This window comes from Eublepharis macularius, chromosome 19, assembly GCF_028583425.1.
Source record: "Eublepharis macularius isolate TG4126 chromosome 19, MPM_Emac_v1.0, whole genome shotgun sequence".
Lineage (NCBI taxonomy): Eukaryota > Metazoa > Chordata > Lepidosauria > Squamata > Eublepharidae > Eublepharis > Eublepharis macularius.
In genome coordinates this window covers 22,765,606-22,793,378 of record NC_072808.1, presented here as the reverse complement: position 1 = coordinate 22,793,378, position 27,773 = coordinate 22,765,606, and the positions used below count along the sequence as shown (strand labels likewise).

The 27,773-nt window shown below is 51.8% G+C and overlaps 1 protein-coding gene and 1 long non-coding RNA gene across 3 annotated transcripts; both read left to right on the top strand.

The window, feature by feature from the left end:
* The first annotated feature begins 8,251 nt into the window (after positions 1-8,251).
* Positions 8,252-13,877, top strand: LOC129346360 (uncharacterized). 2 transcript variants are annotated; one of them, XR_008598766.1, is made up of 3 exons: positions 8,252-8,479; positions 12,241-12,501; positions 13,618-13,877. It is a non-coding gene; the product is annotated as an uncharacterized LOC129346360 (long non-coding RNA). The 2 variants fall into 2 exon arrangements; XR_008598765.1 differs by having other exon boundaries at positions 8,263-8,479; positions 12,241-12,343.
* A 1,454-nt stretch (positions 13,878-15,331) lies between these two features.
* On the top strand, positions 15,332-27,371 carry LOC129346544 (uncharacterized). The gene is made up of 8 exons (XM_055003885.1): positions 15,332-15,340; positions 16,321-16,438; positions 20,625-20,690; positions 20,807-21,670; positions 22,299-22,453; positions 23,157-23,253; positions 23,459-23,472; positions 27,174-27,371. Exons 1-8 carry the CDS (start codon positions 15,332-15,334, stop codon positions 27,369-27,371), a joined length of 1,521 nt encoding a protein of 506 aa, XP_054859860.1.
* The last annotated feature ends 402 nt before the right edge of the window (positions 27,372-27,773 follow it).

Sequence of the window (27,773 nt, the reverse complement as noted above, 5' to 3'; positions counted from 1 at the left end):
CCTTCTGAGGAGCAGGGGTGCTGGGTCTGCCCCCCGGCATTCCACACTAGCACCCCATAAAACCAAACCCTTTCCTGTTGGTCCAGGGGTTGAGCTGAATGCATAGAGGGGTCACATGGACCCGCTAGGCCTTTCTGAGGAGCAGGGGTGCTGGGCCTGCCCCCCGACATTCCACACTAGCACCCCATAAAACCAAACCCTTTCCTATTGGTCCAGGGGGTGAGCTGAATGCATAGAGGGGTCACATGAACCCGCTAGGCCCTTCTGAGGAGCAGGGGTGCTGGGCCTGCCCCCCGGCATTCCACACTAGCACCCCATAAAACCAAACCCTTTCCTGTTGGTCCAGGGGTTGAGCTGAATGCATAGAGGGGTCACATGAACCCGCTAGGCCCTTCTGAGGAGCAGGGGTGCTGGGCCTGCCCCCCGGCATTCCACACTAGCACCCCATAAAACCAAACCCTTTCCTGTTGGTCCAGGGGTTGAGCTGAATGCATAGGGGGGTCACATGAACCCGCTAGGCCCTTCTGAGGAGCAGGGGTGCTGGGCCTGCCCCCCGGCATTCCACACTAGCACCCCATAAAACCAAACCCTTTCCTGTTGGTCCAGGGGTTGAGCTGAATGCGTAGAGGGGTCACATGGACCCGATAGGCCCTTCTGAGGAGCAGGGGTGCTGGGCCTGCCCCCCGGCATTCCACACTAGCACCCCATAAAACCAAACCCTTTCCTGTTGGTCCAGGGGTTGAGCTGAATGCATAGAGGGGTCACATGGACCTGATAGGCCCTTCTGAGGAGCAGGGGTGCTGGGCCTGCCCCCCGGCATTCCACACTAGCACCCCATAAAACCAAACCCTTTCCTGTTGGTCCAGGGGTTGAGCTGAATGCATAGAGGGGTCACATGAACCCGCTAGGCCCTTCTGAGGAGCAGGGGTGCTGGGCCTGCCCCCCGGCATTCCACACTAGCACCCCATAAAACCAAACCCTTTCCTGTTCGTCCAGGGGTTGAGCTGAATGCGTAGAGGGGTCACATGGACCCGATACGCCCTTCTGAGGAGCAGGGGTGCTGGGCCTGCCCCCCGGCATTCCACACTAGCACCCCATAAAACCAAACCCTTTCCTATTGGTCCAGGGGGTGAGCTGAATGCATAGAGGGGTCACATGGACCCGCTAGGCCCTTCTGAGTAGCAGGGGTGCTGGGTCTGCCCCCCGGCATTCCACACTAGCACCCCATAAAACCAAACCCTTTCCTGTTGGTCCAGGGGTTGAGCTGAATGCGTAGAGGGGTCACATGGACCCGCTAGGCGCTTCTGAGGAGCAGGGGTGCTGGGCCTGCCCCCCGGCATTCCACACTAGCACCCCATAAAACCAAACCCTTTCCTGTTGGTCCAGGGGTTGAGCTGAATGCATAGAGGGGTCACATGAACCCGCTAGGCCCTTCTGAGGAGCAGGGGTGCTGGGCCTGCCCCCCGGCATTCCACACTAGCACCCCATAAAACCAAACCCTTTCCTGTTGGTCCAGGGGTTGAGCTGAATGCATAGAGGGGTCACATGGACCCGCTAGGACCTTCTGAGGAGCAGGGGTGCTGGGCCTGCCCCCCAGCATTCCACACTAGCACCCCATGAAACCAAACCCTTTCCTATTGGTCCAGGGGGTGAGCTGAATGCATAGAGGGGTCACATGGACCCGCTAGGCCCTTCTGAGGAGCAGGGGTGCTGGGCCTGCCCCCCGGCATTCCACACTAGCACCCCATAAAACCACACCCTTTCCTGTTGGTCCAGGGGTTGAGCTGAATGTGTAGAGGGGTCACATGGACCCGCTAGGCCCTTCTGAGGAGCAGGGGTGCTGGGCCTGCCCCCCGGCATTCCACACTAGCACCCCATAAAACCACACCCTTTCCTGTTGGTACAGCGGTTGAGCTGAATGCGTAGAGGGGTCACATGGACCGGCTAGGCCCTTCTGAGGAGCAGGGGTGCTGGGTCTGCCCACCGGCATTCCACACTAGCACCCTATAAAACCAAACCCTTTCCTGTTGGTCCAGGGGTTGAGCTGAATGCATAGAGGGGTCACATGGACCCGCTAGGCCCTTCTGAGAAGCAGGGGTGCTGGGCCTGCCCCCCAGCATTCCACACTAGCACCCCATAAAACCAAACCCTTTCCTACTGGTCCAGGGGTTGAGCTGAATGCATAGAGGGGTCACATGAACCCTCTAGGCCCTTCTGAGGAGCAGGGATGCTGGGCTTGCCCCCCGGCATTCCACACTAGCACCCCATAAAACCAAACCCTTTCCTGTTGGTCCAGGGGTTGAGCTGAATGCATAGAGGGGTCACATGGACCCGATAGGCCCTTCTGAGGAGCAGGGGTGCTGGGCCTGCCCCCCGGCATTCCACACTAGCACCCCATAAAACCAAACCCTTTCCTGTTGGTCCAGGGGTTGAGCTGAATGCATAGAGGGGTCACATGAACCCGCTAGGCCCTTCTGAGGAGCAGGGGTGCTGGGCCTGCCCCCCGGCATTCCACACTAGCACCCCATAAAACCAAACCCTTTCCTGTTCGTCCAGGGGTTGAGCTGAATGCGTAGAGGGGTCACATGGACCCGATACGCCCTTCTGAGGAGCAGGGGTGCTGGGCCTGCCCCCCGGCATTCCACACTAGCACCCCATAAAACCAAACCCTTTCCTATTGGTCCAGGGGGTGAGCTGAATGCATAGAGGGGTCACATGGACCCGCTAGGCCCTTCTGAGTAGCAGGGGTGCTGGGTCTGCCCCCCGGCATTCCACACTAGCACCCCATAAAACCAAACCCTTTCCTGTTGGTCCAGGGGTTGAGCTGAATGCGTAGAGGGGTCACATGGACCCGCTAGGCGCTTCTGAGGAGCAGGGGTGCTGGGCCTGCCCCCCGGCATTCCACACTAGCACCCCATAAAACCAAACCCTTTCCTGTTGGTCCAGGGGTTGAGCTGAATGCATAGAGGGGTCACATGAACCCGCTAGGCCCTTCTAAGGAGCAGGGGTGCTGGGCCTGCCCCCCGGCATTCCACACTAGCACCCCATAAAACCAAACCCTTTCCTGTTGGTCCAGGGGTTGAGCTGAATGCATAGAGGGGTCACATGGACCCGCTAGGCCCTTCTGAGGAGCAGGGGTGCTGGGCCTGCCCCCCGGCATTCCACACTAGCACCCCATAAAACCAAATCCTTTCCTGTTGGTCCAGGGGTTGAGCTTAATGCGTAGGGGGTTACATGGACCCGCTAGGCCCTTCTGAGGAGCAGGGGTGCTGGGCCTGCCCCCCGGCATTCCACACTAGCACCCCATAAAACCAAACCCTTTCCTGTTGGTCCAGGAGACGAGCAGAATGCATAGAGGGGCTACATGGACCCGCTAGGCCCTTCTGAGGAGCAGGGGTGCAGGAGGTCCGTTCCTGTTCCGTGGGGTAGTACCATGATCTGACAGGTAGTGCTTCCAGGGGCTAGGGGTGGGTCTTAGGCCCTAGAAGGGGACAGGGCACCTGTCACCCTTTCTTACTTTATTGAAAAGGCTTTAGAAAATTTCATTATCACATTACAGAACAGGTAAAGATTATGACAGCAGGAGACGGGCAGGGAAAACAATTCAGAAAGGGGGGTTTCTAACCTCTGCCTCCGCAACCGCCTTCCCTAGCCCGCCCCTCCTCCGGTGATCTTGCCAAGCAGTCTGGCATTGCAACTGCCTTCAAGGTCAGAAAAACTGCCACAGACCTCTTCTGGGACACATTTTTTTACAATCCCAGGATGTATTCAAATCCATTCCAGGAAACCCTGTCACGTTTTTCTGATGATCCAAAGTGGCCCTCTATTTCTTCTTCTTCAAAGTCTGATTTGCCGAGCTTAGCGGTCTCCATGTTCACGCCCGTAGCAGCAAACGCAGTGGCAAAACTCTGTCGATGGTAGTCCATCACACCAAACACCATTCACCAATCCTGCCTGGCGACAGGTCTGAGCTGCTCTCTCATTGTGGGGCAAGCCCGCAGCTGAGAAAGGGGGGATTTTCCGTCCTCTTGCAATGCCGTTCATGCCATCTATCGCAGGAATCCCAGTCGGAACCACCTCTTCTGGGTAGATTGATTGGCTGACCCAGCCTGCTTCTCTTTGTTCCATCAGGAAGTATCATATGCACAACCTCATAACTAGGAAACGTCACTTGACCCAAGATGACTAGTGGCCCGTTGACTCCAGATACTGTCTGTCTTATATGTGAGGCGGGGCTGGGAGAGGTAGTCGTGTGTGAGGGCAGCTGCCTGCTTCCGTGCGGCACCAGCGCCACCACTGCCTGCAGTCAGCTCAGACGTGGCTCCGTTGCCCATCAACCACCGAGGGCCCTACAGCCCAACAGACCATGTGTGGAAAGCTGGGGGAGGAAAGAGCTGACACCCCCCAACATCACCATTGCAGTTCTTGGGTCTGTTAGTTAGTTAGTTAGTTGGTTAGTTAAGTTAGTTAGTTAGTTAGTTAGTTAGTAAGTAAGTAAGTAAGTAAGTAAGATCTTTGCAGATGTTATTGTGTCATTATTCATAATATTGCCCTTCCTATTGAGTTAGTAACCTTATGATTATAGTATTTGTATTATTACTTCTCATTATTATTATCATTATTAATATTGGAGTAATTGTTGTGTTTATAGTTATTAACGTTCTTATTGCAGTTGTTCTTTGTCGTTTGAATTATTAAAGTGTTCATTAATTTTTTTGAACTGAATTATGAAAGACAAATGACAAGTAATTTATACCACCCCATAACTGATACAAACTGCCAACCCAAGGTTCTGTTTTTGAGTTTAAAAAGCGTCCAGAAAATCTTTGTTCAGAAACAGGAACTATTAGCAAAAAAGAGGCATCCTTTAACTGCCATCTTTCACACCATCTCACTTAGCTTAAAGAGGCCCTGTTTAAAATTGTTTATCCCCGTGGGGTGCGGAAGCGGCAGCAGAGGCTAAAGGCCGCAGCTGCTCCAGGGCAGGGCAGGGCCCCACCTGGGATGGCCCCCGCAGGACCGAATGCCAGGCTAGGCTGGAGAATGCCAGGATGGGCTGGACTTCTCCCTAACATTTAGTTTTCGGCGTCCAAGGCTTTTTGAAACTAGGTTTGCAAGGGGTTTTGAAATCAGGAGGCACTCAGCCAGGTGAAATGCTCCCCGCAACCTGAGGGCTGGACCTCAGAGAGAACTGGGCCCGTGCCGGCTTACGCATCCAGCCACAAGTCATTGCACTGAGTTGGCAAGTAATGCATATTCACGTGTGGACCAGCCTGTGCGAGAGGGGGATGAAATGGCACCGCCGTAGCTGTCAGTGACCGTTCTTTGTTCATTGGGTGTGAAGGCGAGGAAGGTACGTGCCTCAGTTTCCTTTTCCAAAATGGCAGGCTTTCCAGTTCAACAACGGTTTTCCCTCCCAGGTTTTCTGGAAAAGGCCCTGCCTCTGTTATTGCTCGATTCCGGCCCTTCGGCTCATGCTTTTAAAATATATCAAGCTTTTCAGGTTCTTCTACCTCATCCGTTGAGGAGGGATCGCAAACTAAAATCACCGCAAGGAATGCTCATGGGCAAGGCACATAAGAACACGACAGTCCGTTTGTGTAGTTCCCCCATCACGAAAACACTGTCTGCAGCATTCTCTCAGCTGCACTGCGAAGCAGCTTGGTGCTGGCAGAAAGCAGCCCCCTCCTCCGCCCTGCCTCTGCTGAGAGCGCTGGCAGAGGCTGTGTGGGACACAACCGTCTCATTGCTGCAGCTGTCTGGTGGGCCGGGCAGCCGCCCCCATCTGCGCCCCTGCAGACTTTGGGAAAGCTCCAGCGTACCACTTCATTCCCTTGTTCACTGTTTATTGAGACCCCACGCCCCCTCACAGGGCCACTCCAGCTGCAGAGAGCTCACATCACCTGTTCAAACAACCCTCCCCACTGGGGGCCCAACTGGCCCTCTGAGAAACGCAGGAGTGCTTCAGGGCCGTGCACGATGATGTCCCTTCCGGGAGTGATGTCTCCATGCCACCCTGGGAGCACGCCAGGAGGCTTCTTCCCACAGCTTTCCCCCTCCCCCTGCGGGCCTGGTGAGGGGGGCGGGGACAGGGGATCCTCTGCCCCCACCAGGGGACCCGGCCGCCCTACCTGTGAAGGATGTCTGGCTGAGCATGACTGGTCCAAGGCCACCCATCAGCTTTCTATGGCAGACTGGGGGGATGGCGTATTAGGGAAAGACAACCGGTAGCTGAAAAGCTCGTATGACATGTTGCCTGCCTTGAAGACAACCTGGGCTGGGATGTCCCGATTCTCTTCCCTTTGGAGCTGCAGCTCCCTTCGGCATCCTGAGGGTGGGGGCCAGTTTTCAAACACGTTGTACTGCTTTCTTGAGGGGAGAGGCCTGCCGGAAAGAGAGACCGTCTGCTTCTGTTGCAAATAGCAGGAGGGGAGGGGGGGGAGACCTGGAGACAACCTGGGCCATATGTTCCGATTCTCTTCCTTTTTAGCTCTGAAACACTCACAATCATGCTGAAGGTGACGGTCCATTTCAGATCCTGAGCTTTATTTTTGTCAGGCTATGGATGACAGGATACAGCAGACGGATCTCTGGGCCACTGGCATCAAGACACAGGTTCCTGGTTAATGGCTTTTATTCAGAAATCAAATCATTTCCATGTGCAGGTCCGTAGTTTACTTAGGAGCTAAAATGCTTCTAGGCAGTACAGCTTCCTTGAAAGGAATGGGGCTTAAGGAACATACAGGTCTAAATACTCAAACATTCCCCCCCCCCAACCCACCACTTCCAGCGGAAAAAAGTCTGAGAATCTTTGCTGGAGTTTATACTAGAGCTAGACAAGACAGAGGCATAAGAGTAATAGTAACATTTCAGACAGTCCAAGGTCATTTCGGGGAGCTTCAGAGAAATACCCAGATTATGGCCGTTTCCAGACGGCCCCCCGCCTCGCGAAACGTCGCGCGTCGTCGCGCAGAAAACGCGAAATATCGCGTTTTCTCGCGCGAGTTTTGCGCGACGTCGCGCAAAACTCGCGCGAGAAAACGCAATATTTCGCGTTTTCTGCGCGACGACGCGCGACGTTTCGCGAGGCGGGGGGCCGTCTGGAAACGGCCTATGAAGCTGAGTTCCCAGGCAGGGAGGGAGAGAAACAAAAGTGATGCCCACAGCCTTTCCAATATGAAATCAAACCATAGTACAGACAATCATCATCCCCTAGAACAAGAGGGTTGCCAGCCTCCAGGTAGCGGCTGGAGATCTCCTGGAATTATAACTGGTCTCCAGGCCACAGAGATCAGTTCACCTGGAGAAAATGGCTACTTTGGGGGGTGGGGGTGAACTCTATGGAATTATGCTATGTCAAGGTCCTTTCCCTCCCCAAACTCCACTTTCTCCAGGTTTCACCCCCCCCCCAAAGATCTCCAGGAATTTCCCAACTTGGAGCTGGCAACCCTATAGAACAATGACAAGGATGGATGGGTACAGACATACATGACAATTTTCTAACGCCGGCCGCAAATGGACAGATGCCAACGGATGGACAGGCGGATCCTTTTATCGCTATCGATTCATGGTAACAGCAATACTGTTTGGTTTGGATCAGGGTCACATGGGGAGGGGCCCGGGTGGAATCTCTGTCTGGGGGCCCCGCATGGTTTCGGCAGCCCTGCAGGGGAAAGAGAGTGTGGCTTTGGAGAATATCTATTCCGAGCCACTGATGGCAAGTTCTGGTGGTCAGAAACGTTCCCTTGGGCCTCTTCTTCCTTCCCCCACCATGGGCAAAAATACTAGCAGTACTCTGTTGGGGGGGGGCTGGTACAAGTGGAGGGGGGGCCTTCCACCAATTGAGGGTGCTTCTGGGCCGATGTGCTGAATTGCTGGCTGGCTGGGGCAAGATGGCACTTTTCTGAGAAGACAGGATGGCATCGGAGCATATAGGCAGCAGGGCAAAATTCCAAGAGCAAATCCGGATTGTTTCCCTATTGACAGTTATTTCCAGGAAAGTCATTTCCCAGGAAGCCCCCTGCTACCAGCACTCTATTTAGCTTAGGTAAGAGGAGAAAAGAAGTGCACTCTGGGGGAGTTAACACTAGAATAAATATCTGAAGAGGCAAGCTGTGGCTCATGAAAGCTCATAGCCTATCACTAATTTTGTTAGTCTTATAGGTGCTCTTGGAGTCTTTTCCACTGCTAGTCTCTAAGGTTTTATCGAACCGCTTGGCAGTTGCCCAATGACTGCAGCTCCTAACATCTGAGATGGGTCCCACTCCTCTTATCTCTCCCTTCAGCTGGCGGGTGGGGTCAGGAGCTCCAAGAGGCTGTGCAAGTACAGGAGGGAGCTCAGAGGTTGTTCGGCCTCAGGGCAGGTCAACAGCTAGAGAAGAAGGGAGCTGGCGGGGCGAGCGGCTGCCTCTTTGACCTCATTGTCCTGCCTCTTGAAGGATCGTCAAAACAGTGTTGGAAAGCACCAGTGAACCATCTTGTAAGTAATTTGTGCCATCTTGGTTCCTTTTCCCTTCTCTCTGTTTGTGGCTCAGTTCTTTCCTCTTCCCCACGTACGCCCCTCTCTTTCTAGTGATCTCAGGGTGGGCACCTGGGGATCCCAGGCCAAATCAGGCCTTCCAAGGAATGCTGCCTAGTCCCCTTCCAAAGTGCCAATCTAGAGGGGAAGAAAGGAATGGGAGGGAGGCAGTCATGGCAGGTGGCCCTGCTTTCAATGTTGGGAAACAAGCCAGCCAGACCACGGCCTGTCTCTGGAGAGGAAATTTGCTCTGCAGAAATCAGTCCGCTAATCGATCCAAAGGAGTTAGCTGTGCTAGTCTGTAGTAGCAAAATAGTAACGAGTCCAGCAGCACCTTTAAGACTAACCAACTAATGCGTGCATCTAACGAAGAGAGCTGTGGTTCTCGAAAGATTATGCTACAGTAAAGTTGGCTAGTCTTAAAGGTGCTACTGGACTCTTTACCAGCCAGCAAATGTAATCGACTGACCTGGATGGGTCAGTACAGTCTGATACTGTCAGCTCTCAGAAGGTAAGCTGAGACTGTGCTGGTTAATACTTGGGTGGACAACCAGAGAAGATGAGGGTTGTTACATAGAGGCGGGTGATGGCAAACCGTCTCTTGTTCATCTGTTGCCTTGAAAATCCCATGAGAGGCTGCCATAAATTGGCTGTGACTTGATGGCACTGTGAACACATCAAAGGCACAACTACTCAAAGGACAACTACAAGGTCCATTTCAAAGTTGGTCACCTCAATTGACCTGCCATTCCTCTGCCTCAGAAACAGGCTTTCCCAAAGAAATTAGTTCCTGACCAGGGACCTAAATAGATGCTTGTAGAAATGACCAACCTGTTCACAATTGTGTGTCTTTCCCTCTTTATGTCTACTCTGGCATCAGAGCCCCTGAGGATGGGCGGTTTATAAATCGAAGTAGTAGTAGTAGTAGTAGTAGTAATAACAATAATCTTCCTGTTCTGCTTCCACTGTACATTCCCTGAGCCAAACCCATCTCTGGCCCTTATCCCTGCTGAGTGGTATTTCTGCTTGGCCCAAATGGTGCAAATGCGCCCCCCCACCTCACCCCCCAAACCCACCTCCAGTTTAGACCACGACAAAACTTCTGCATGGAAGTGACAAGCAAATTTTCTATCTGGCTTGCTGGATACTTTGTACAGTTTCAGCCATCTCTGCATGATTTCTGTGAGGTGAAGAAATTATTAGTGAGATAAAAAAAAAGTCCTCCTCCTCCGGTGTGCCTTATGTTAGCCAGGCTGTTTCTAATGGGAGGGCAAGGATAACAGAGATGGAGTTGCCTAGAGTAGGCGAGGGCTGGAGTTCTCCCAGAATTAAAGGTGGTCCCTAGATCATAGAGGACAGTTCCCCTGGAGAAAATGGCTGCTCTGGAGGGGGGACTCTACCACTTTCTATCCTGCGGAGACCCCCTCCCTTTCCCAGGTTCTGCCCACAAATCTCCAGGAACTTCCAAAGTTGGCAACTCTACTCTGTGAAGGTCTGCTGTAGCTTTGTAGAGTTCTTCCTGCAGTAGTAATCTGCTGGCATGGCACAGGATAAGTACTGGCTTATGGTCTAGGTAATTATGGGATGGCCGTTCGTTCCCTCTCTCTCTCACACACACACACACACGAGAGGGGAGTTCACTTGATACTCCTGATCAGGTATTTCACTGTATGTGGACCAGTTGTCGTGCTGACTGTTTTTTCACAGTGACAATGGGAAGAGTTTTGCTATGGACACAGGACTGAATTGCATGTGACAACGTAGGTTTTCTTCATTTTTAAAGCCTTCAGCAACCACAGAGGCCACCTGCAACAGATAGGAATGTCTGAACCTGCTTTGCTTCCCTGGTTTTTCTGTTAAATCCCCCCCCCTTCCCATAATCCTTTTCCCCTATTGGGAAAAAATATCATCACCTGTATGGAGAAAGGCTCATTGAGGAGCCATGTTTAGCAACAAGAAGCCTGGAAGGGGGAAAAAAAGATTCTCTGTGTCTGGTTGAGGTTTTAAAACATGTTGGGTGAAAATGAATGCCGCTGAGCATTGGTTGCCAGGTAGTCTGCAGACACCACAGCTTCTGTTACTGACCCCAAAAGAAGACTGTACTTCAGTGATGGGGATCTATTTTTTAATTTGCCTTTTTTAATTTGCAGAGCCCCCCGAAAGGGGAAAGCTTCCCCTTTGTGGGTTCAATGTTTGGTCTGTCTGGAGCTGCCGACAGCCTTCCTCTCTACTTCTAGGAAACCAGCACAGTCTTTAGCCATCTCCCCTTAAGGGCTAAGATCCAGCCCTGAGCTCTACTATAATCATCCCAGCAGGGCCAGGGTGTGTCTTCTGTAAACTGGACAACTCTGAGTTTATCAGTTCCCGACATAAGCTCACACCCGCCCTGCACCATCTCTCCATGACAAGTATCGCTCCACTCCAACTTTTCATTCCTCTTAATGCACATTTTCAAATTCCCGATTAACCCAAAGAGCTGACGTTCCTTCTGCTTTTGCGCTCAGGGCTGCTTACGAAAGCTCACAATGACAAGGATTGCCAGCTCCGGTTTGGGAAGTTCCTGAAGATTTTGGAGGGGGAGCCTGGGAAAAGTGGGAGAGAAGGAACGTCGGCAGGGATGTGTCGCCTTAGAGGCAGCTCTCCAAAGCAGCCATTCCCTCCAGGGGAACGTGTCTCTGTAGCCTGGAGACCAGTTGTAATTCTAGGAGATCTTCAGCCACCACCACCTGGAGGTTGGCAACCCTAAAGCTATTAAATAAATACATATTTTAGAATAAGCTGTATTCCAGGTGGGATTTTAGAGCAGAAAGGAGGTAAAGTGTGGCCCCCAGATTAGGGCTTCCAACTCCGGTTTAGGAAATTCCTGGAGAGTTGTGGGTGGTGGACTCTGGGAAGGAGTGGGAGCTCAGCAGGAACGTGATGGAATAGAATTCACCCTTTGAAGTTGTCATTTTCTCCAGGGGAATGCATCTCTGTAGTCTGGAGATCAGATGTAATCCCACGCGAACTCCAGGCCTTACTACCTAGAGGTGGGCAACCCTACCACAGATGACAGGAGGTCAGTGCCATCTACAGCCCACTTCAGACTAGCACCTGAGCACTCTTTTTCTGTCTCTACCAACAGACAGACAGAGAGGAAGAGATCCTTTCCCCCAGTGTCGCAGAACCTCCCTGCCTTGTGTCTCCTCCTAATACTGATTGTATTAACCTCATACTGTGTAATCCGCCTTGAGTCTCAGAGAGAAAGGCGGACTATAAAATGACATAAATAAAAAAATAAAACTGTTCCCACTTGCTCACAAACAAGAATTACGACTTTATTTATTTATTTACTTAGTTACTTCATTTGACCCCTGATATTTGTCCCCATGGGGACCTAAAGGGACACAAAGCATTCTCCTCCCCCCATTTTATTCCCACCACAATTCTGTGAGTGGGTCGTTGGTCCAAGGTCAGTCCAGGAAGCTTCTACGGCACGGTGGTATTCGAACCTGGGTCTCCCAGCTCCTAGTCAAACCACTACACCACTTTGCCTCTTAAAGCAATCCTTGAACTATGGGGCAGTGAAAACAAAAACAGGAGAACAGAATGACAAGACGATCTAAGGTCAAGATGGAGAAATAAAAAAAGGCTGGTTCTGGAAAATCAAGACCCCCCCCCCTCATAGATCTGCAGTTCTAACTACCTGGTTTTTATTAATTTTGTTGACTTTGTATTTTTAGGAGCAATCCAAAGGCAGCATCTCAAAGTTGTTTTGAAGAAACAAATAGCGCAAAAGTCACCTGGCCAGCATTTCATGCTCCACGGCAGCTGCCAGAGGAGGAGGTACAGCCAGTAAATGTGCATGTTTGATTATTGCCTTCTGGCCCTCCAGCTTTCTAAAGAACAGGACGTCCTTCAGAGGAAGAAATGCTTTGCACATGCTCAAGGGCATGGCCCTTCCGTTGATTGTTTTTAAATACTGCTTGTCATCCAAAGGAAAGGTACTCAGCCCATGTTCAGAGACCCTTGAATTTGGGGTGCTGGCAGTGGTAGCAGCTCCAGCTTTAAATACCCACTTCCCAAGGATATCCCCTGCTGAAAGAGCCCAGATCTGAATCCAACCCATCTTATGTAGTATAACAGAGGGAGAGAGAGAGAGAGCAAGAGAGAGCGCACAATTTCCCCAAGCTAAATTATTCCTTTCCCTTCACATCTGCCAACTGCTGCTGTCACAGGGTCAGATACCCCCTCCCTCCTCTTCCAGCTTAGAGGGGATTTCAAGGCAGCATGGGGTGTATATGTGGAATCTGTTTTACCAGACACCGATGATTCAGAAATGGGAGGAAGGGATACTGAACCACAAGTCCAGACCCACCCACCCCCCTTAACTGCCAGTGTGCCAGAAAAAGGGCAGAGAATAAAACAGTGGCCGGGGGGGGGGTGGCTTTCAAGCACAAAGAAATGCAGCCTGACGCCTCCATATGTTCAGAGTATGAGGACCTGCAAGCTATGCCTGGCACGGGAGATGAACAGAAAATGCCGAAGGGTGGCAGGCAAGGCAATCTCAGATTGACAATCTGAGCCTCCTGCTCCCCCCCCATCCCCCCCAGGCCAGTTTGGCTAGGGATCCTGACAGTGTTTTGCCATCTTCTGGGGGGGTGGGGTGCAGAGATACTTGTGAATTTCCTGCATTGTGCAGAGGGGTTGGACTAGATGATCCTCGAGGTTCCAGCCCTATGATTCCAACACTGGAGCATTCAGTCTTGGGCTCCAGGCATTAAGGGGACAAATGGACGTTTTCAGTGGAGACACCCAACCCAGACTGAGCCTGGCCCTGTGGGTCCCGCTCCTTGGCCCGTCAGCAGAATGTCGGGAGACCCTGCAGTGACTTCCTTGGTGCCAAGAGAACTGAGCTCAGCATGTGATGGGGGGGGGGGGGTGAGTGCATGGGCTGTGAGTGACCCCCAAGATGGCCTTCCAAGCAGCGTCAGGCCAGGGGAGCTGCGCAGTGTGTTCTTTTTGTCCTACACAGTGTCAGGTTCAGAATGCTGTATAGTACATCTTTGCTTAACCAACTCCATATTTAATCCTCTCAGTATTTAGTGCTCTTTTCACAGGTGCCAAGGTTCCCAGGCAGCTATCTAACAGAAGAGGATTGTTTTGGCTACCGATGTTCCACCGAGAATCAGCCTTGGGAAACTACTGCTCTCCCTACTTCAAAGGCGTTGTTTTGGGAACCGTGGGGGGGAGGAGGGGCCCGCTGGGATCTGTTACTCTGTACCTTATGCCTTGCCTATCATTGGTAACAATGCATATGTACCATCCTGAATATTGCATTCAGGCTAGTGGACTATAATGAACTATTTCTTCAATAAATTCCTTTTGGAAACAATGGACAGTTGTCTGATTGCAGAAGGAAGTCTGAAGTAAGGACATTATCTAGCCACAGTTCTGACACACAGGCTGTGGCACCCCACCTGCCCCCAAATATTTGGCAACCCAAAGAGCAAAGGGGAAATGAGAAGGATACCCGGGAATGTGGCTCAACTGAAGTTCCTGGCTGGTTGGAGAGACGAGGCGAGGGAGCCTGAAAGGATGCCGCCCCCTTCAAGAGCTCTCCTTCCCCTTCCAAAAATAACAGCAATTAACACCTCTGGGAAAGGGTAGCCGCTCAAGCAGGCCTCCGCACGTCGATCCCGCTGAATTCATCCCAGGGAAGCACAGGATCCCAGCCTCTGCCTGTTGCTATAAAAATAAAGGCCAGGGGCTGAGAGATGCGCAAATGACTGGAAGGGGTTACAGGAAGCGAAGGGATGCGCAGGATGCGCAGGAGCCATGGGGAGGCCCAGCAAAGTGAGAAGGTTGAGCTGGGATGTACGGTTGCCAAACTCCTGGAGATTTCGGGGGGGGGGGGGAAGCTGGGAGGCCAGCATTTGGGAGGGGTATAATGCCATTGAGTCCACCCTTCAAAGCACCCACATTCTCCGGAGGGCACTGGTCTGAGATGCGTTATAATTCTCAGAGAACTCCTGGTCACACCTGGAGATTGGCAAACCTAGAGGAAAGAGGAGTGTAGTCCGGGCTGGATGGCCTCCAAGGGATTGGAATAAAAAAAGCAGGTGGTAGACAGAAGATCAAATCCCACTTCTACCACAAGCTCAGTAGGTGGCCTTGGGCAGGGCTTTTTTCTGGGAAAAGAGGTAGTGGAACTCAGCAGATTGCCAGCACGGGGCAACTCCTGGTGGGAGGTGGTGCCCCTGGTACCACGTGCGCATGCGCAAACTGTGCGCACACTCCCAGGACTGCACAATGACATCACTTTGAGTCAGCTGGAACAAGCGGGGAGTTTTTAAAAGTTTAAATCTCCCTCTGTGAAAATGGTCACATAGCTAGTGGCCCCACCCCCTGAACTCCAGGCAGAGGGGAGTTTAGATCGCCCTCCGCGGAGGGCGATCTAAACTCCCCTCGGTCTGGAGATCGGGGCAGGGCCACCTGCCATGTGACCATTTTTAAGAGGAGCTGGAACTCCCACTGTGTTCCAGCTGAAAAAAAGCCCTGGCCTTGGGTAATCCACTCCTCTCAGCCCCAACTCCCCAGCTGTATTGTGGGGATAATACTAACGCTGACTTGTCCCCTGCTCTGGATGGGGCACTAATCTGTCTAGAAGAGCGGTATATAAGTGCTATTGTTATTGTTACTCATCTAAACAAACTGGCTCACGTAAAATTTCCTGATGGCCAGGAAGGCTTTATGACGTCATAGAATCTGAGGAGTGGTTTATCCCTGAGGATAGATTCTGAAGGCGTCCGTTATCCCCAACTGTCTCTCGACATGGAGGAGGTAGGACCCCTGGCTCAAGCTCCCCCAAGGACTGGGGTGAGGTGGGGGATGAGTCCAGGAGCCCCCTTTCCATTGGGCTCTGCCACTCCCACGGCCCACAGCCTCGTTCCTCCCCCCCCCCCCGTGTCCCCTTTCCTGCTGTGCTGATCCCAGCAGGCCCTTTGGGCAGGGAGGGCGAGCAACTGGCTCCCATGTTCCCTGCTCACTTTGGGGCAGCCGGGGAGTCAAGATGGGGCAGATCTGACCCCATCCTGGCTCGAGCCACCACATCCTTTCTCAGTGTGCTCTCAGGACAAACTGTGGGGAGACCTCCTCAGTTTCAGGGGCACTGGGGAATGTTTCCCCGATTCCCCCCCCCAAGAAAACCCTCAAGAATACAGGGAAGAGGCAGGTGTGTCTTCATAGTTTGCAGGCAGGAGAGGCGGGAAGGAAGAGCACAGCAAGGGGGCAGCTAGACCCCAGCTGAATTTGAGCTGGGAGCACGCAAAGCCACAGGAACAAAGCCTCTGGGTTTGTGCAGAGTGCAGTAAAAAAGAAAACCATAATCTTCACAGATCTTCATGGATCCTCCATTAGTTTTCTCAGTGTGCTCCCAGAACAAAATGTTGGGTCAGGTCCTGATTTGCAGACACCCTGGGGAATCTTTCCCCAATCTTCCCCCCACCCAAGAAAACCCTCAAGAATACAGGTAGGAGGCAGGCGCATCTTCAAAGGTTGGAGGCCCGAAAGAGGCAGATACATCTTCATGGGGGCGGGTAGAATGGCTAGAAACAAAAATAAAATCCATTCTGTGTGGTACTGAGGGACGGACCCTCTTGAGGCCAATGAAGTGCTGCAGGTACGGGGGGTATTTGCCAGCTTGGCGCCCTGGCAAAGAGCCTTAAGCATGAACCCCAGTTACACCCCATGTTCCCCAATGCTGAAGGTTGCGCCCTGCGATTTTGAAAGTGATGCTCAGTCTCTGCTCTGACATCCACCAGGGAGGTGTTAAGAGACTGTCCGGGTGGCGAAGGCTGCGGAATTGGTTTTCCAAGAAGAGGAATTGGTTTTCCAAGAAGAGGAATTGGTTTGCCAAGAAGACGTCCAAAGTGTCTATAGGTATGTGGATGGGAAGACGCAAGGGCATTGCCTCCTGCCTGCGCTCGGAGCCCTTTGCTTCCTGGGGGGCGATTGACGCAGCTGGATCCCCATGCCCTTGACTCCAGATCCCAAGATCCCGAATGGCCCTTTTCGTTCCGTTTGGTTTTAAGAGCCTTTTCCATTTCCCCCCTTTTGTCTGCTGAATCAAAACCTTTCATATGATCTGTTTTTCATCACTAAAAAAGCACAAATGTTCACAACACAGTACAAACAGTTGTGAATAACAGTTCACAACCATGAAAATAGGCAGTGATACCAAATTACGTTCTTTCTGCTTCTGTCAAAACTTGCTGCTCCTAACAGGCAAACGGCTTCCGGGCTTCCTCAGCTGCTTTAACAACTAGCTAGCTGTTCCTTTCTCAGAATAGTATCCAGCGCTTAGAAGCTAATTTGGGGAAATACATAGAAAGGGGGCAATAAACCCAGGTAAACTCTGGAAGTGTCAGATCTGTAACTACATTGTTGCAGAGAAAAATGGAAATGAAATATGTATCATTTCTCTTAGTTTTTTTTTAAAAAAAAGTTCTTCTTTTCTGCGTTCAGAACTGATTTCCATGTTACACTGTCCCCAGACCCCTCTGTATAAAACAGGCATGCCACTTCTGTGGGTGCGAAGCCATCAGTGGTTTCCACCCTCTCTATGTTGCTCCCATTCACTCTTGATATTCCTTTCATTCCTGAGCCAGGTGAAATTGGCTTTTGGAACCCACCGACACAAGATGTCGCAGCTGTCACACAACCTGAAATGGATTTAAAATGCAGTGTGAGGAACACACAGAGGACCAGTCCATCAATCTGTATTGATTGCTTGAGGATTTTCCAAAGGTGTCCAAACGGGATGGTGGACTAGATGGTGCCACTTCGGTGTGATCCAGCATCTCTCTTCTTTTGAGTCCCAGCCCGCTGGGACTCCCTCCCCCCCACCCCAAGCGTGTGGGGAGAGGCAGAATGTTCTTCTTTCCAGCCCAGAGTGCTACAAGCCTGGCTCAGGGCTCACCCGCCCCGATTCCCATCTCTGCTGCACCGCTGAGCTGCTGATGGAAGGAAGGAATCTTGCCTCATGTCATCAGCCCAACCTGGCCCCTCTCCCACCCGACTGAATTTTCCCCAGTGCGTAATGATGCTTTCCCCTTTGCAACAGAGAAGGCGGTCCAAGCTCCTTCACGGCATTTTCCGCTTAGCCTTCAATCCAAAAGGAGCCCCTGCGATGACTCCCCATTGCATGTCTGGAAACTTCCCCCCCCTCCGCCTTGTGAGACCTCAGATTCTGCTCCTGAAAAACTTCTGAAACAGAAACATTGGTTCATTTCTGCTCACGCCTTTGCCTGGGATCAGATTGCTTTGCCTGGGATCAGATTGCTCGTTCTTTGTTGACATAAGGGATAGAATCCGTTTTTTAAAAATGCCACAAGCTGGTATGTTCAGATAAGTAAACAAAGATACCAAGCTACTCACATCCACCCGGGCCTGCAAATTTCTCTCTTGCTGGCCTGCGTTACCCAACAGCCTCTTGATTCGTGCCAGAGGTCCCCATGGCACCCACCAACACCTTTCCTGGTGCCCATCCAGTGTTTTTAGCAAGCGGGTGGGTTTTTTGGCTAGCTGGGCTTCTGATTGGCCATGAGAGAGATGACTGGCTGTGCAGACGTTCTTAAAAACTTCTTTGATGGCAGCTGCCAACACAGCATAAGGATCTTTACTGTGTTAACGAATGTGAGCTGTGGGTTTGCAAGGAAACACGTTTAATCAATATGTTCACTTTCAAAGGCTTCCTCTCAAGCAGAGTTTCTGTCCCCCGCCCCCTGTCAGAGGATGGTTGGGGACCCCTGCTTTATACCCTCCTCTTCTCCACAAGGGGAACCCTGGCCGTCCCCTTCTCCGTTTTATTTGTGCAACAACCACCCTTTGCGGTAGACCAGAACCAGACAGAATGTCACCCTGTGTGCTTCCGTAGCAGAGCGGGGATTTGAACCTGGGGCTCCCGGCTCCTCCTCTGACACCTCTTCTGGGAAAAGCAGGCCTAGGCTGCCTCCCAGTGGCCGTTAGAAGGGGGCCCCAGCAGCAGAGGGAACCATGAGAAGCAGAGCGGTGCGGTGTGAGTGAAGGCTAAATGCAAGCCGAAGAGACCCTGGTTCCGGAAATCCACATTCCACCCCCCACCCACCCCCCGCAGATAAAGACCCCCAAGCGGTAAGCTCTACCTGAAGTTTTCCTCAGCAGATCTCATAGAAATGACTGGGAGGGAGCTCCGCTCGGAGGCTTTGTGAGGTTTTGGACAGGAGAACTTCATGATGGTGGCGGGACAAGTTAGGGTTCAACCGTATCAGGGACGTAGCAAGGTAAGAGAAATGTTTGGCTTACTGCCAATGAAGCACCGTGTTCTCCTAGGTTCTCTGAACGCCCTCCAACGCTCTGGGGCCTGCAGCACCCCTCCTCCTCCGCCCAGCAGACATTTTCTGTCAACTCCCCTGCTCTACCTTTCTTCAGGCTGTCCCTCTTACAGGCAAGGATCACTGCTGGTGGACTGTGCTGATACCGGGCCTCTCACTCTGCCCCTTCCGCCTACACCCAGGGCAGGCCCAGCTAGATTTGATCTTAGCCGAAAGGCTGAGAAGTCCTTTTAAAAATCTGTGTGTCCATAAAGAGGTGCACTAGCATCTAGCCATATATAGCTGTGGCATGTCCACCACCTGCAAGAGGAAAAAGGCCCACCTTTTCCATTTTACCAAAGCTTCCTTGCCTAGCCGTGTGAAGATGGTTCTTATCAGTAGCCAGAGGACTAGTTCCCTACAAGCGTGTTTGAATCCATGAGTCCTCTGGCTGACAGCTGATTGACACTTTTCACTATAGAAATGTATGGACTTTGGGTGTTGTCTTGACTATCTGGGAAGAAGGAGCCAATTTCTTGCAAATCTATTTGGAGTTCTCGTAGAATAGCAAATAGGAGGGGAAGCTATCTGCAAAGCGGTGTGGAAATGACTCTCAGCCCCTGCTCAAACTACACTCCCCAGGACTTTGTGAAGAGGGTCAGGCCTGTTCAACTGAGAGTGCAGTTACAACATCGGCATGTCCACTGCCCCTCCCGTGGAGATGCAGCCACTGTGGCCTTCCACTAGGCAGCTGAGCCAAAAGGGCATGATTCCCATTTGACTTGAATACTGACAGCTTCATCCGCTTGTGCGGCCTACGGATAGAGGAGATCACTTTCACCTTTGAAGTCCGCTGGCTTTGAATCCTTTCTCTCTCTTGGTTTGCTAGAATCCTCTCAACCAGTTCCTTAAAGGGTTTCTTGTTCCTGCGAGGGGCCTGCCCATGCACTGAGATCGGCCTCCGAGTCTTTCCAGAGCAGGGACTCCATGGTTGTAGCACCACCATTGCCTGGTGTTTGGTTCAGTTGCTGATTTCCTTGTCTGAGATCCAAGCTTCAATCCCCATAAAAAAGACCAAGAGATACAGTCACCAATCTGACGGTTCTGCAAATATGCAGGAAAGAGGGTAACCCCCTCACCAAGTATCAAAAGTGATGTCTGTGGATGAATGTGTGTGTCTGTGTGTTGTCAAGACGCACAGCAAGAGCTTTCGAGGCAAGTGTTAGGCAGAGGTGGATTGCCCTTGCCTTCCCCTGCAGAGTCTTCCTTGGTGGCTGCCCGCTGTGGAGGAGTGGAAAACGGACATCCTCAGCTCAGCTGCCATACTGGTTCACTGTAGCAACCCAGAATGGGGCCAGGAAGATGAGGAGGAGGAGCCAGGAGGAAGAGCCAGTCAGTAAAAAGGGAAAGAGAGGGGAGCCACTCTCTGGAGAAGAAAGGAGAAAAGTGGAGCCAGTCGTGGGGGCAGAAGCATCTCAGGGACAGGGCTGATTGGGGAAAGCGATTTCCCTTTCTTCTCTAATGTCTTCAGAGGTCCGCTCTCAGGGCTCCTAAATAGGAGGAAGGGATTCCGTTTCCAAGAAGTATATGCAAGAGCCCCAGTGAGCAGCCACTTGAGGAAGGAAGCCTCCGCCCGCCCCCCCCAGACAAGCGATTCTCACCTCTTTCCCTTTGCATCTTCCTCCAAGGCTCAATAAAGATGTCCAGGCTCTCAGCCCCCAAAGGCCTGACCCTTCTTCTCCCTACAGTTATTGTGTTCTTCTTGTCACCCGCAGCCATCCAGCAACCAGATGTGGGCGCCCTGGAAAACCAGGCCGTAGAGGACGCCTGCAGGGATGCAGGTAATGGTCTGCCCTCAGGGCACGTCCCTCATTTTTCCAGGTCTGGGAGGTATTTTTGGCATTCCACAACCATACGCGATGACCTTCCCTCACCTCTCACCTTTTGTCTTCCACAGGCAGCCCAAAGATGGAGCAGAATGGTGTCCTCCTGGATCCAGCAGATTATCCAGGGCACTGCGCTTTCCTCGGCAGCCTTCTTGCAGTGCCCAACAACTGGATGGAAATAACAGCTGATTTCCTGAGCGACGCTTTCAGGAAGGTTTTAGCAGAAATGCAGTGCCTGGACAGTTACGTGTCCCTGGCCATTGAGGACTACCTGATCCATTACCTAAGCCGGCACCGGGGAGAGCTCCGCGGTGCAGGTTCTTTCCCAAATGCTGCCGTTTTCCTGGCCTGCAGCATCACCAAAAAGGTCATCACAAAACTATGCCACGCCTCCGAAAGGATCGATTCTGACTCCCTCCCCGAGCGGGACAGCAGAGGAGTCGAAATAATGCACGAGGACTCCCCAAACCAAGAAACCCGCATTTATGATGTCTTCAGAGCGTGGGGCCCCGTGGCCTATGAAGGAGCATTGGTGACAGCCTCTGAAGTGGTGGAGGTCATAGAGGAAGTGCTCGAGGAGTTTTCAGCTTTCCTCGAGCACAGGATACCTGTCAGCTCAGACCTGTCTTTCGGGGACTGTAGGCGGAACCAGCCAGAGCCACGCAGGTCCCCTCCCCACTACTCACGGCGTCCGTTCCCCTTCCAGGAGGTCAGGGTGCCCATCTACACTCTTGAGGCCCACGCGGAAAAAGTGGCCATCGCACTCCTGCAAATGATGAAGCGGTCATTCGACCAGATGATGACATCTGCTGCCATCCGGCAAAGCCTATTCTTTGAAAGCCAACTGATAGATCTGATCCTAGCAAACTTCCGACCCTTCGAAGACCTTTGGGACATGCTGCGGCAGATACAGCCAAGCCCTCCTTCTGCTGCAGGTGAGTAGCTCATGCTGGCCCCGGCCCCACTAGCAAGAGAGGTCTGAGATTTTGACAAATGTCAAGTATTTCCTGATGTGTCAAGTGTCAGGGGGAGAGGGGGAGGAGGGAGTGAGGCAGGGAGCGGGGAGCGAGTGGCCAATCCGTGCAAGAGCTCTTCTTGGCCCTTTCCAAATGGCTTACCTGAAGCCGCTCCATGCCGCAATGTTGTGGATCGTGCTGGGGGAAACGCGGTATTTTGCCTTTTCCCCGGCACGATCCACAACATTGCGGCGTGGAGCGGCTTCAGGTAAGCCATCTGGAAACGGCCCTTGTCTGCCTGGCTTCTGTGAGTGGCCCTGATTCAGTTGGGCTCCGTTGCAACAGTGTCCCTTGCTCCAGTTTGGTTTGGGTGGAATTCCCTGTTTTGACATGTTTCTCAGGTTTGATGTTGGTCCCCTTGATTCACTTCGGTACTGGCAGCGGGGGGGGGGGGGGGATGGGATTCTGCTCCCTTGCTTCAGTTTGGTTCTGTTGGGCTTTCTCTGGGTTCAGCTGGCATTTGGGAGCGTGCCTCTGGCCGGCCAGAGCCTGCCTTGCCCCGGTGTGTTTCTGTCTGAGAGCCTCCTTGGAAATGTCCCCCGTATAGCAGACATCGGAGAGTGGCAGGGGACACCTCCCGGGGAAGATGGGCCAAGGGCGTTCAGTGCGCAGGGGAGTGAAGACGCGGCAGCAGCAGGAGAAGCATCACCCAGTGAGCCAGCTCCTCCCCTCGGGGACGTGGATGGACGTGCTGCTCCCACGGTGAGACTCATCCCCTTGGAGCTCCCTGCTCCTCAGGGAAGCGGGGAGGGAGGGACTGGGACAGCCAAAGGAGCTCACTCGCCAAGCCTCCCCACCCCAGACCAGTCCCAGAAGTTGGGAGTCCAGTGGAAGGGCCACGGCCAGACTGTCTACTGGCAGCAGCCTCTGTTGCAGTCCAGAGAAGCGCTCTCTTTTTTCGGAGTGGGGGATGGACTTGGCAGCCAGCCACCACCCCTTCCGGGAAGTGGCCCTAGCCCTTTCCTGGCAAATGTGGAGAGTTCCAGGGGATGCCCCAGCAGGGATCATCCCTGTGCCCTTGGGCTCTGCACTGGGGAATGCTGAATGCTAAACACTGAGCAGACGAGACGGCACTCCAGGGACCTGGCTGCGCGGAGACAGAAAGCAGCTGCCTGGGGCATCCGTAGCTGCAGCGGAGAGACAGTTTGGTGTCACGGTTAAGAGCGGCAGGACTCTAATCTAGAGAACCAAGTTTGATCCCCCTCTCCTCCACTTGAAGCCAGTTGGGTGACCTTGGGTCGATCACAGCTCTCTCGGAGCTCTCTCAGCCCCACCCACCTCACAGGGAGGTTGTCAAGATTGTCCAGAGGATAATAACAACACCCTTTGGAAACCGCCCTGAGTGGCGTCAAGTTGTCCTGAAGGGCGGTCTATAAGTCGAATGTTGTTGTCCTTTCTTTTACAGCCTCTGGAGGAAATTCTTCTCTACTCTACCCCCAGCGTCAGTCTCGACGAGACATCTTCAGTTATCAGCATGTCACCTACTCTTGACTCCGAAGATGGTAATTTCTCTTTCTCTCTCTCTGTCCTTGCCTTGCCTTCCCCGCGGGGGGGGGGGGGGGGGGGCGGGCGCTCAGGGATTCGAGCCTGGGGCCATTTCCACATGGCTTACCTGAACCCAGAACGCTGCACAAGTTTTGCACAATGTCGCGCGAAACTCACACAAGAAAACGCAATCTTCCGCATTTTTTTCTGCATGTTGCACAGCGTTCTGGGTTCAGGTAAGTTGTGCAGAAACAGCCCTGGGTCTCCCATTTCTTGTTCTGACACTTTAAGCACTACACTGTAGTGTCTGCTTTTGGGTGAAGGCCAAGCTGCACAGCCCTGGGCTGCTGCCGGGAGAGCCAGGAAGGGGTGCGCCTGGTGTCGGGGGGGGGGGGAAACGGGTGGTCACCACCTCCTGCCTGCCGTTTCAAGCGCTGCTTACAGCCACTCAAACCCCTAGCAGGCCTCCTGGGCGGATGGCTTACCCCATTTGTTTGAGACTTGCCAGTCTCAGGGTTCTTTCAACCTGGGGGATTCTGCACACAGTTGGTCAGACACTCAAAGACACGAGGCTTAGATATAAATGATGTTTATTAGTTAAGAAGAGTGTATGCAGGTAGCAGGAACCGTGCTATTAAGGCACAAGCAAAGGGCATTAAAACAACCAATAACTTGCCTGTTCTTTACTATGGCTAACTGACTGAAAACTAGCTTGCATTTCTCTGAAGAGGCTTGAGGCTCATACTCACAAACATAGTCCATAAACCATGCCAGGCAGGTCTGGTCATCTCAGGCCTGGCATGGAGCAAAGTCTCTCACATGCTGATGGAAAAGGATAGCATGGAATAATCCAACGAAATCTCAGTGCGAGTGTGTAGCGTGGTTGTGAGAGCTGAGAGGAGCCATCTTTTCTATGACTGTCAGCCAATCAGAGGTACTGTCAGTCAGGAATACAGGGTACTCTGATTTATTCTCCCACCCCTTGCAGCGAGAAATCCAAGGTCTCTTGAGTCAGAGGTTCTTTATCGAGAGCTTATATATTCAGAAAGTACAAGTGTCCATAGGTTATCCAAAGGCCAAAGCAGGCTTCTGGCTGTACATAGATCTCTTGTTGAGAATGACGTATTAAGGGCTTGCTACAGTATATCAAACCCTCTAAACCACCCCCCACCACCCTCAGTGTCTACCCAGCTGGTACAGAAGGTGGGAAAGTGAAAGGAGCTGTCCCAAGGCCGCTGTGGTGAGCCATCTCACATAAGGCTGTCTTGGGAACACACACAATACACACACAAAAACATTACTGGAAAAATACAGCAAGCAAGCAATATGGAAGGATTGTGGGCACTGGGCAACAGACCTGACAGGTACACTTGCAATCGGCGTTACTAGCCTGAGAATGGAGAAGGAGTACTCTAACCACTACACTACACTGGAATTTGGTTGCCAGGCCCATGTTGGGAAATTCCTGGAGATTCGGGGGGGGTGGAGCCAGGGGAGGAAAGGGAACTAAGCTGGGTATAATGCCCTAGAATCCACCTTTCTCCAGGGGAACTGATCTCTGTCACTAGTTGTAATTCTGGGAGATCTCCAGCCACCACCTGGAGATTGGCTGCCCTAGCAGTAGTTCTTCCCCTTCCCACACACAAAGGAGTTTTCATGGGGGGTGGGGGGAACCTGAGGTCCAAATGCTTGCATGCCTCTACAAAGTGCCATGCACAATCTCCCCCATTTCTTTCAAACCCAAATTTCAACCCACCCGAGATATTCTGCTATCCCATACCCTATTGCACTGTTTATTGAATATCCCAGCAGTAGATCATATTGATTTACATTATGTGATCCCCTTTGAGTCTCATCTGAGAAAGGATGAGTATAAATAACATAAATGAAATAAATGAAATTCTGGAGAAAAGGGCAGATGGTCCTAAGGTATCTAAAAACGTACAAAATGTGCAATGTGCAAAGTTGTTCCCTATGGAAGCTACATTTTCCTCTGGAAAAATTGGATTCTTGTTTACACTCAGAATACCTGCTGGAGAAATTCTGAGACTAGCTAGAACACGAAGATATAATTGTCGACGAGCAAGCAGGGTTCAGAGCTGGCAGGTCAACGGTAGACTATTGCCTGACATATGCTTATGCTAAAATAAAATTGGTTAGTCTTAAAGATGCTACTGGACTCTTTTTGATATTGCCTGACAGTGCAACACCTTATAGAGAAATGCGCCACGGGAGGCCAAACGTCGCCTGATGTGGCATTTATTGACCTCAAAGCAGCTGTTGACACAGTCTCTAGAATTAGACTTTGGGGGAAACCCAAACAACACATAGCGGCTTTGTTGCCGATGTAAGAGAAAAACCAGCAAACAGGATACTGAAATTCTATCACAAGGGCGACGTTAAGTACCGGCCACACTCCGAATGTTTATTATACGGATCATTTTTGGGGCCGCCATCCTCTTCTTTCGCTCCCCTCGAGAGAGGGCAGTCCAAATTCCTCAGAGCTCTCTTACTACAAGTGCCCAGATGTGTGCCAAACTCGTGGGTCAGACTGGAAACAGGAATGTTACAGGTAGAGGCCAGAATCTGTATCCTTTCCATTTTCCAATGGCTGATAGGAGGTGTAAACCCCCAAGGTCTGTTGCCTCTAATACTCCAAGACACAATCCAGTTGGCAAAAGGAGACGTTGAAATGGCTAGAAAAACTGGGTCTTTACCCCCCAAAGTTTGTTAGGCATTGAGACAGACTGGGCAGAATCACTCATTAAGCAGAGAGGGACAGATATTGAAAGACACACAGATTTATTCCTATCACCAGATTTTATTTCCTCGGGAAATGCCATATATTGCCACCCCTGCAGCTGACTTCTATTTTTATGAATCCAGTAATTCCAGAAGGGCATCTTCTCTAGCTAGAAGCTTGACTCTGCCCCCTGCAGTTCTAGAAGGAAAGTTTAAAGCAGTCCCTTCTTCTCCGGGGCTTTGCTCCTGCCCCCGAGGAGAAATTGAGTCAATGGAACATATTTTCTTCAACGGTCCAAATCACAGAAAAATTAGGGGTGCAACCATCAGTCTATTAGTAGAAAGGTTCCCTGGTAGTTTGAATAAAATCATACTTGGCTATCTTCTGTCGGATCAGAATCACCAGACAACATGACAAGTAGCGAGATTCTGTGCCCAGGTTTATAAGCATCGTAAATTACATATGGCGGTCTGAATGTATTTTAACTTTTTAAACAACTAATTTATGGTATGGTTTTACTTTCCTACTTCTGTATTTACTCATGGTTCTCCTTTCGTACTCAATCCTAATTGTTTTTAAATTGATTTATGTAGATTGTCTTCCTTGTGCTGGTTGCAGTCTGGAACAACAAACCTGAACCTGAACCAGGGAGTCAGAATCGTTCCTTTTGGAGGCATGACATCTTTTAGAAACTAGCTTTTTGGTGATGCTGCCAGGCAGAGTGGAAAGAAGTGACACTAACTAGTCCTGGCAGCCTAGGAAATGTGGCGGGTCAGCTGCAAGCCTGCCATCATCCAGAAACCATGGCTCAGAGGGCTGATGATGGCCCTGGACCGGTAGAAACAAAGATGGCAAACCCCTGTGGATGCAGCCATGACCCCGATGCCAACAACTTCCTGCCCACACAGCACACAGGCAGGGAGCCAAGGCCACCAGCTTCCTCCCAGGGGGACTGATGGGGCTAACAGCAAGACGAGGGCTTGATCCGAGAGCGGATCTCCTAGCAATGCCGGAAAGGCTAGAGAGAGAAGAGGAGGAGGAAGAGGAGGGGGATTGACGTGCCAGCCCAAGCCTCTCCCCACCAAGGCCGCTTCCTCGTCATCCCCTCTCCAATAGCTGACTTCATCAACCGAGACAAAGATAGCTAAACCTGGTTGTTGTGCAGCTGCCTATCCCCGTACATCTGTCCTTCAGGAAAGCATCCGCCAAGTCAGGAAGGGGCTGAGTAACATCATTGTTGGGCAAAGTAAGAACAGGAATCTCAGTCACGGGCAAATTCCTGCCTTCCACTCCCCTAGCCCGTTCATGGATAGCGGCCAGATCGGCGCACATGTGACAAGGAAGGCCACGCCGGCCTGGCTCTTCTTCCCAGGCTGCTGGGACCCATCGTAGAGCTTTGTTATAAGAACTTGTATCTGCCAGAATAACTGAGGCGTGCTTTTCATACTGGCCACTCCGCGGTGGTCAAAGCAAGGCGAGGTGTGATCACTCATTCAATGGTTGGATCGTTTCTCAAGTTCAAAAACAGGCACACCTTTTCCATGGAGCCCTGGAGCTGTTCTCTTCAGAAGAAATAGGGCCACTTTGGATCATCAAAAAAAGTGACAGGTGCCCTGCCCCCATTTAGGGCCTAAGGTAGGTAGGCAGGTTTCTTGTTTGTGGCCAAAGGCCCTTACAATCCATACACATTTAGGGTGTTTAAAGCCTATGACCCACCCCTAGCCCCTGGAAGCACTACCCCACATAACACGAACCGACCTCTGCAACACAGCTCCCTTCCCACTGCACCATGGT

Excerpts from the sequence above, each read along its gene's own strand:
- LOC129346544 (XM_055003885.1), top strand. Across the intron at positions 20,691-20,806 it reads GGACGCCTGCAGGGATGCAG|GCAGCCCAAAGATGGAGCAG; the intron begins GTAATGGTCTGC and ends TGTCTTCCACAG. Across the intron at positions 21,671-22,298 it reads AAGCCCTCCTTCTGCTGCAG|CAGACATCGGAGAGTGGCAG; the intron begins GTGAGTAGCTCA and ends TCCCCCGTATAG.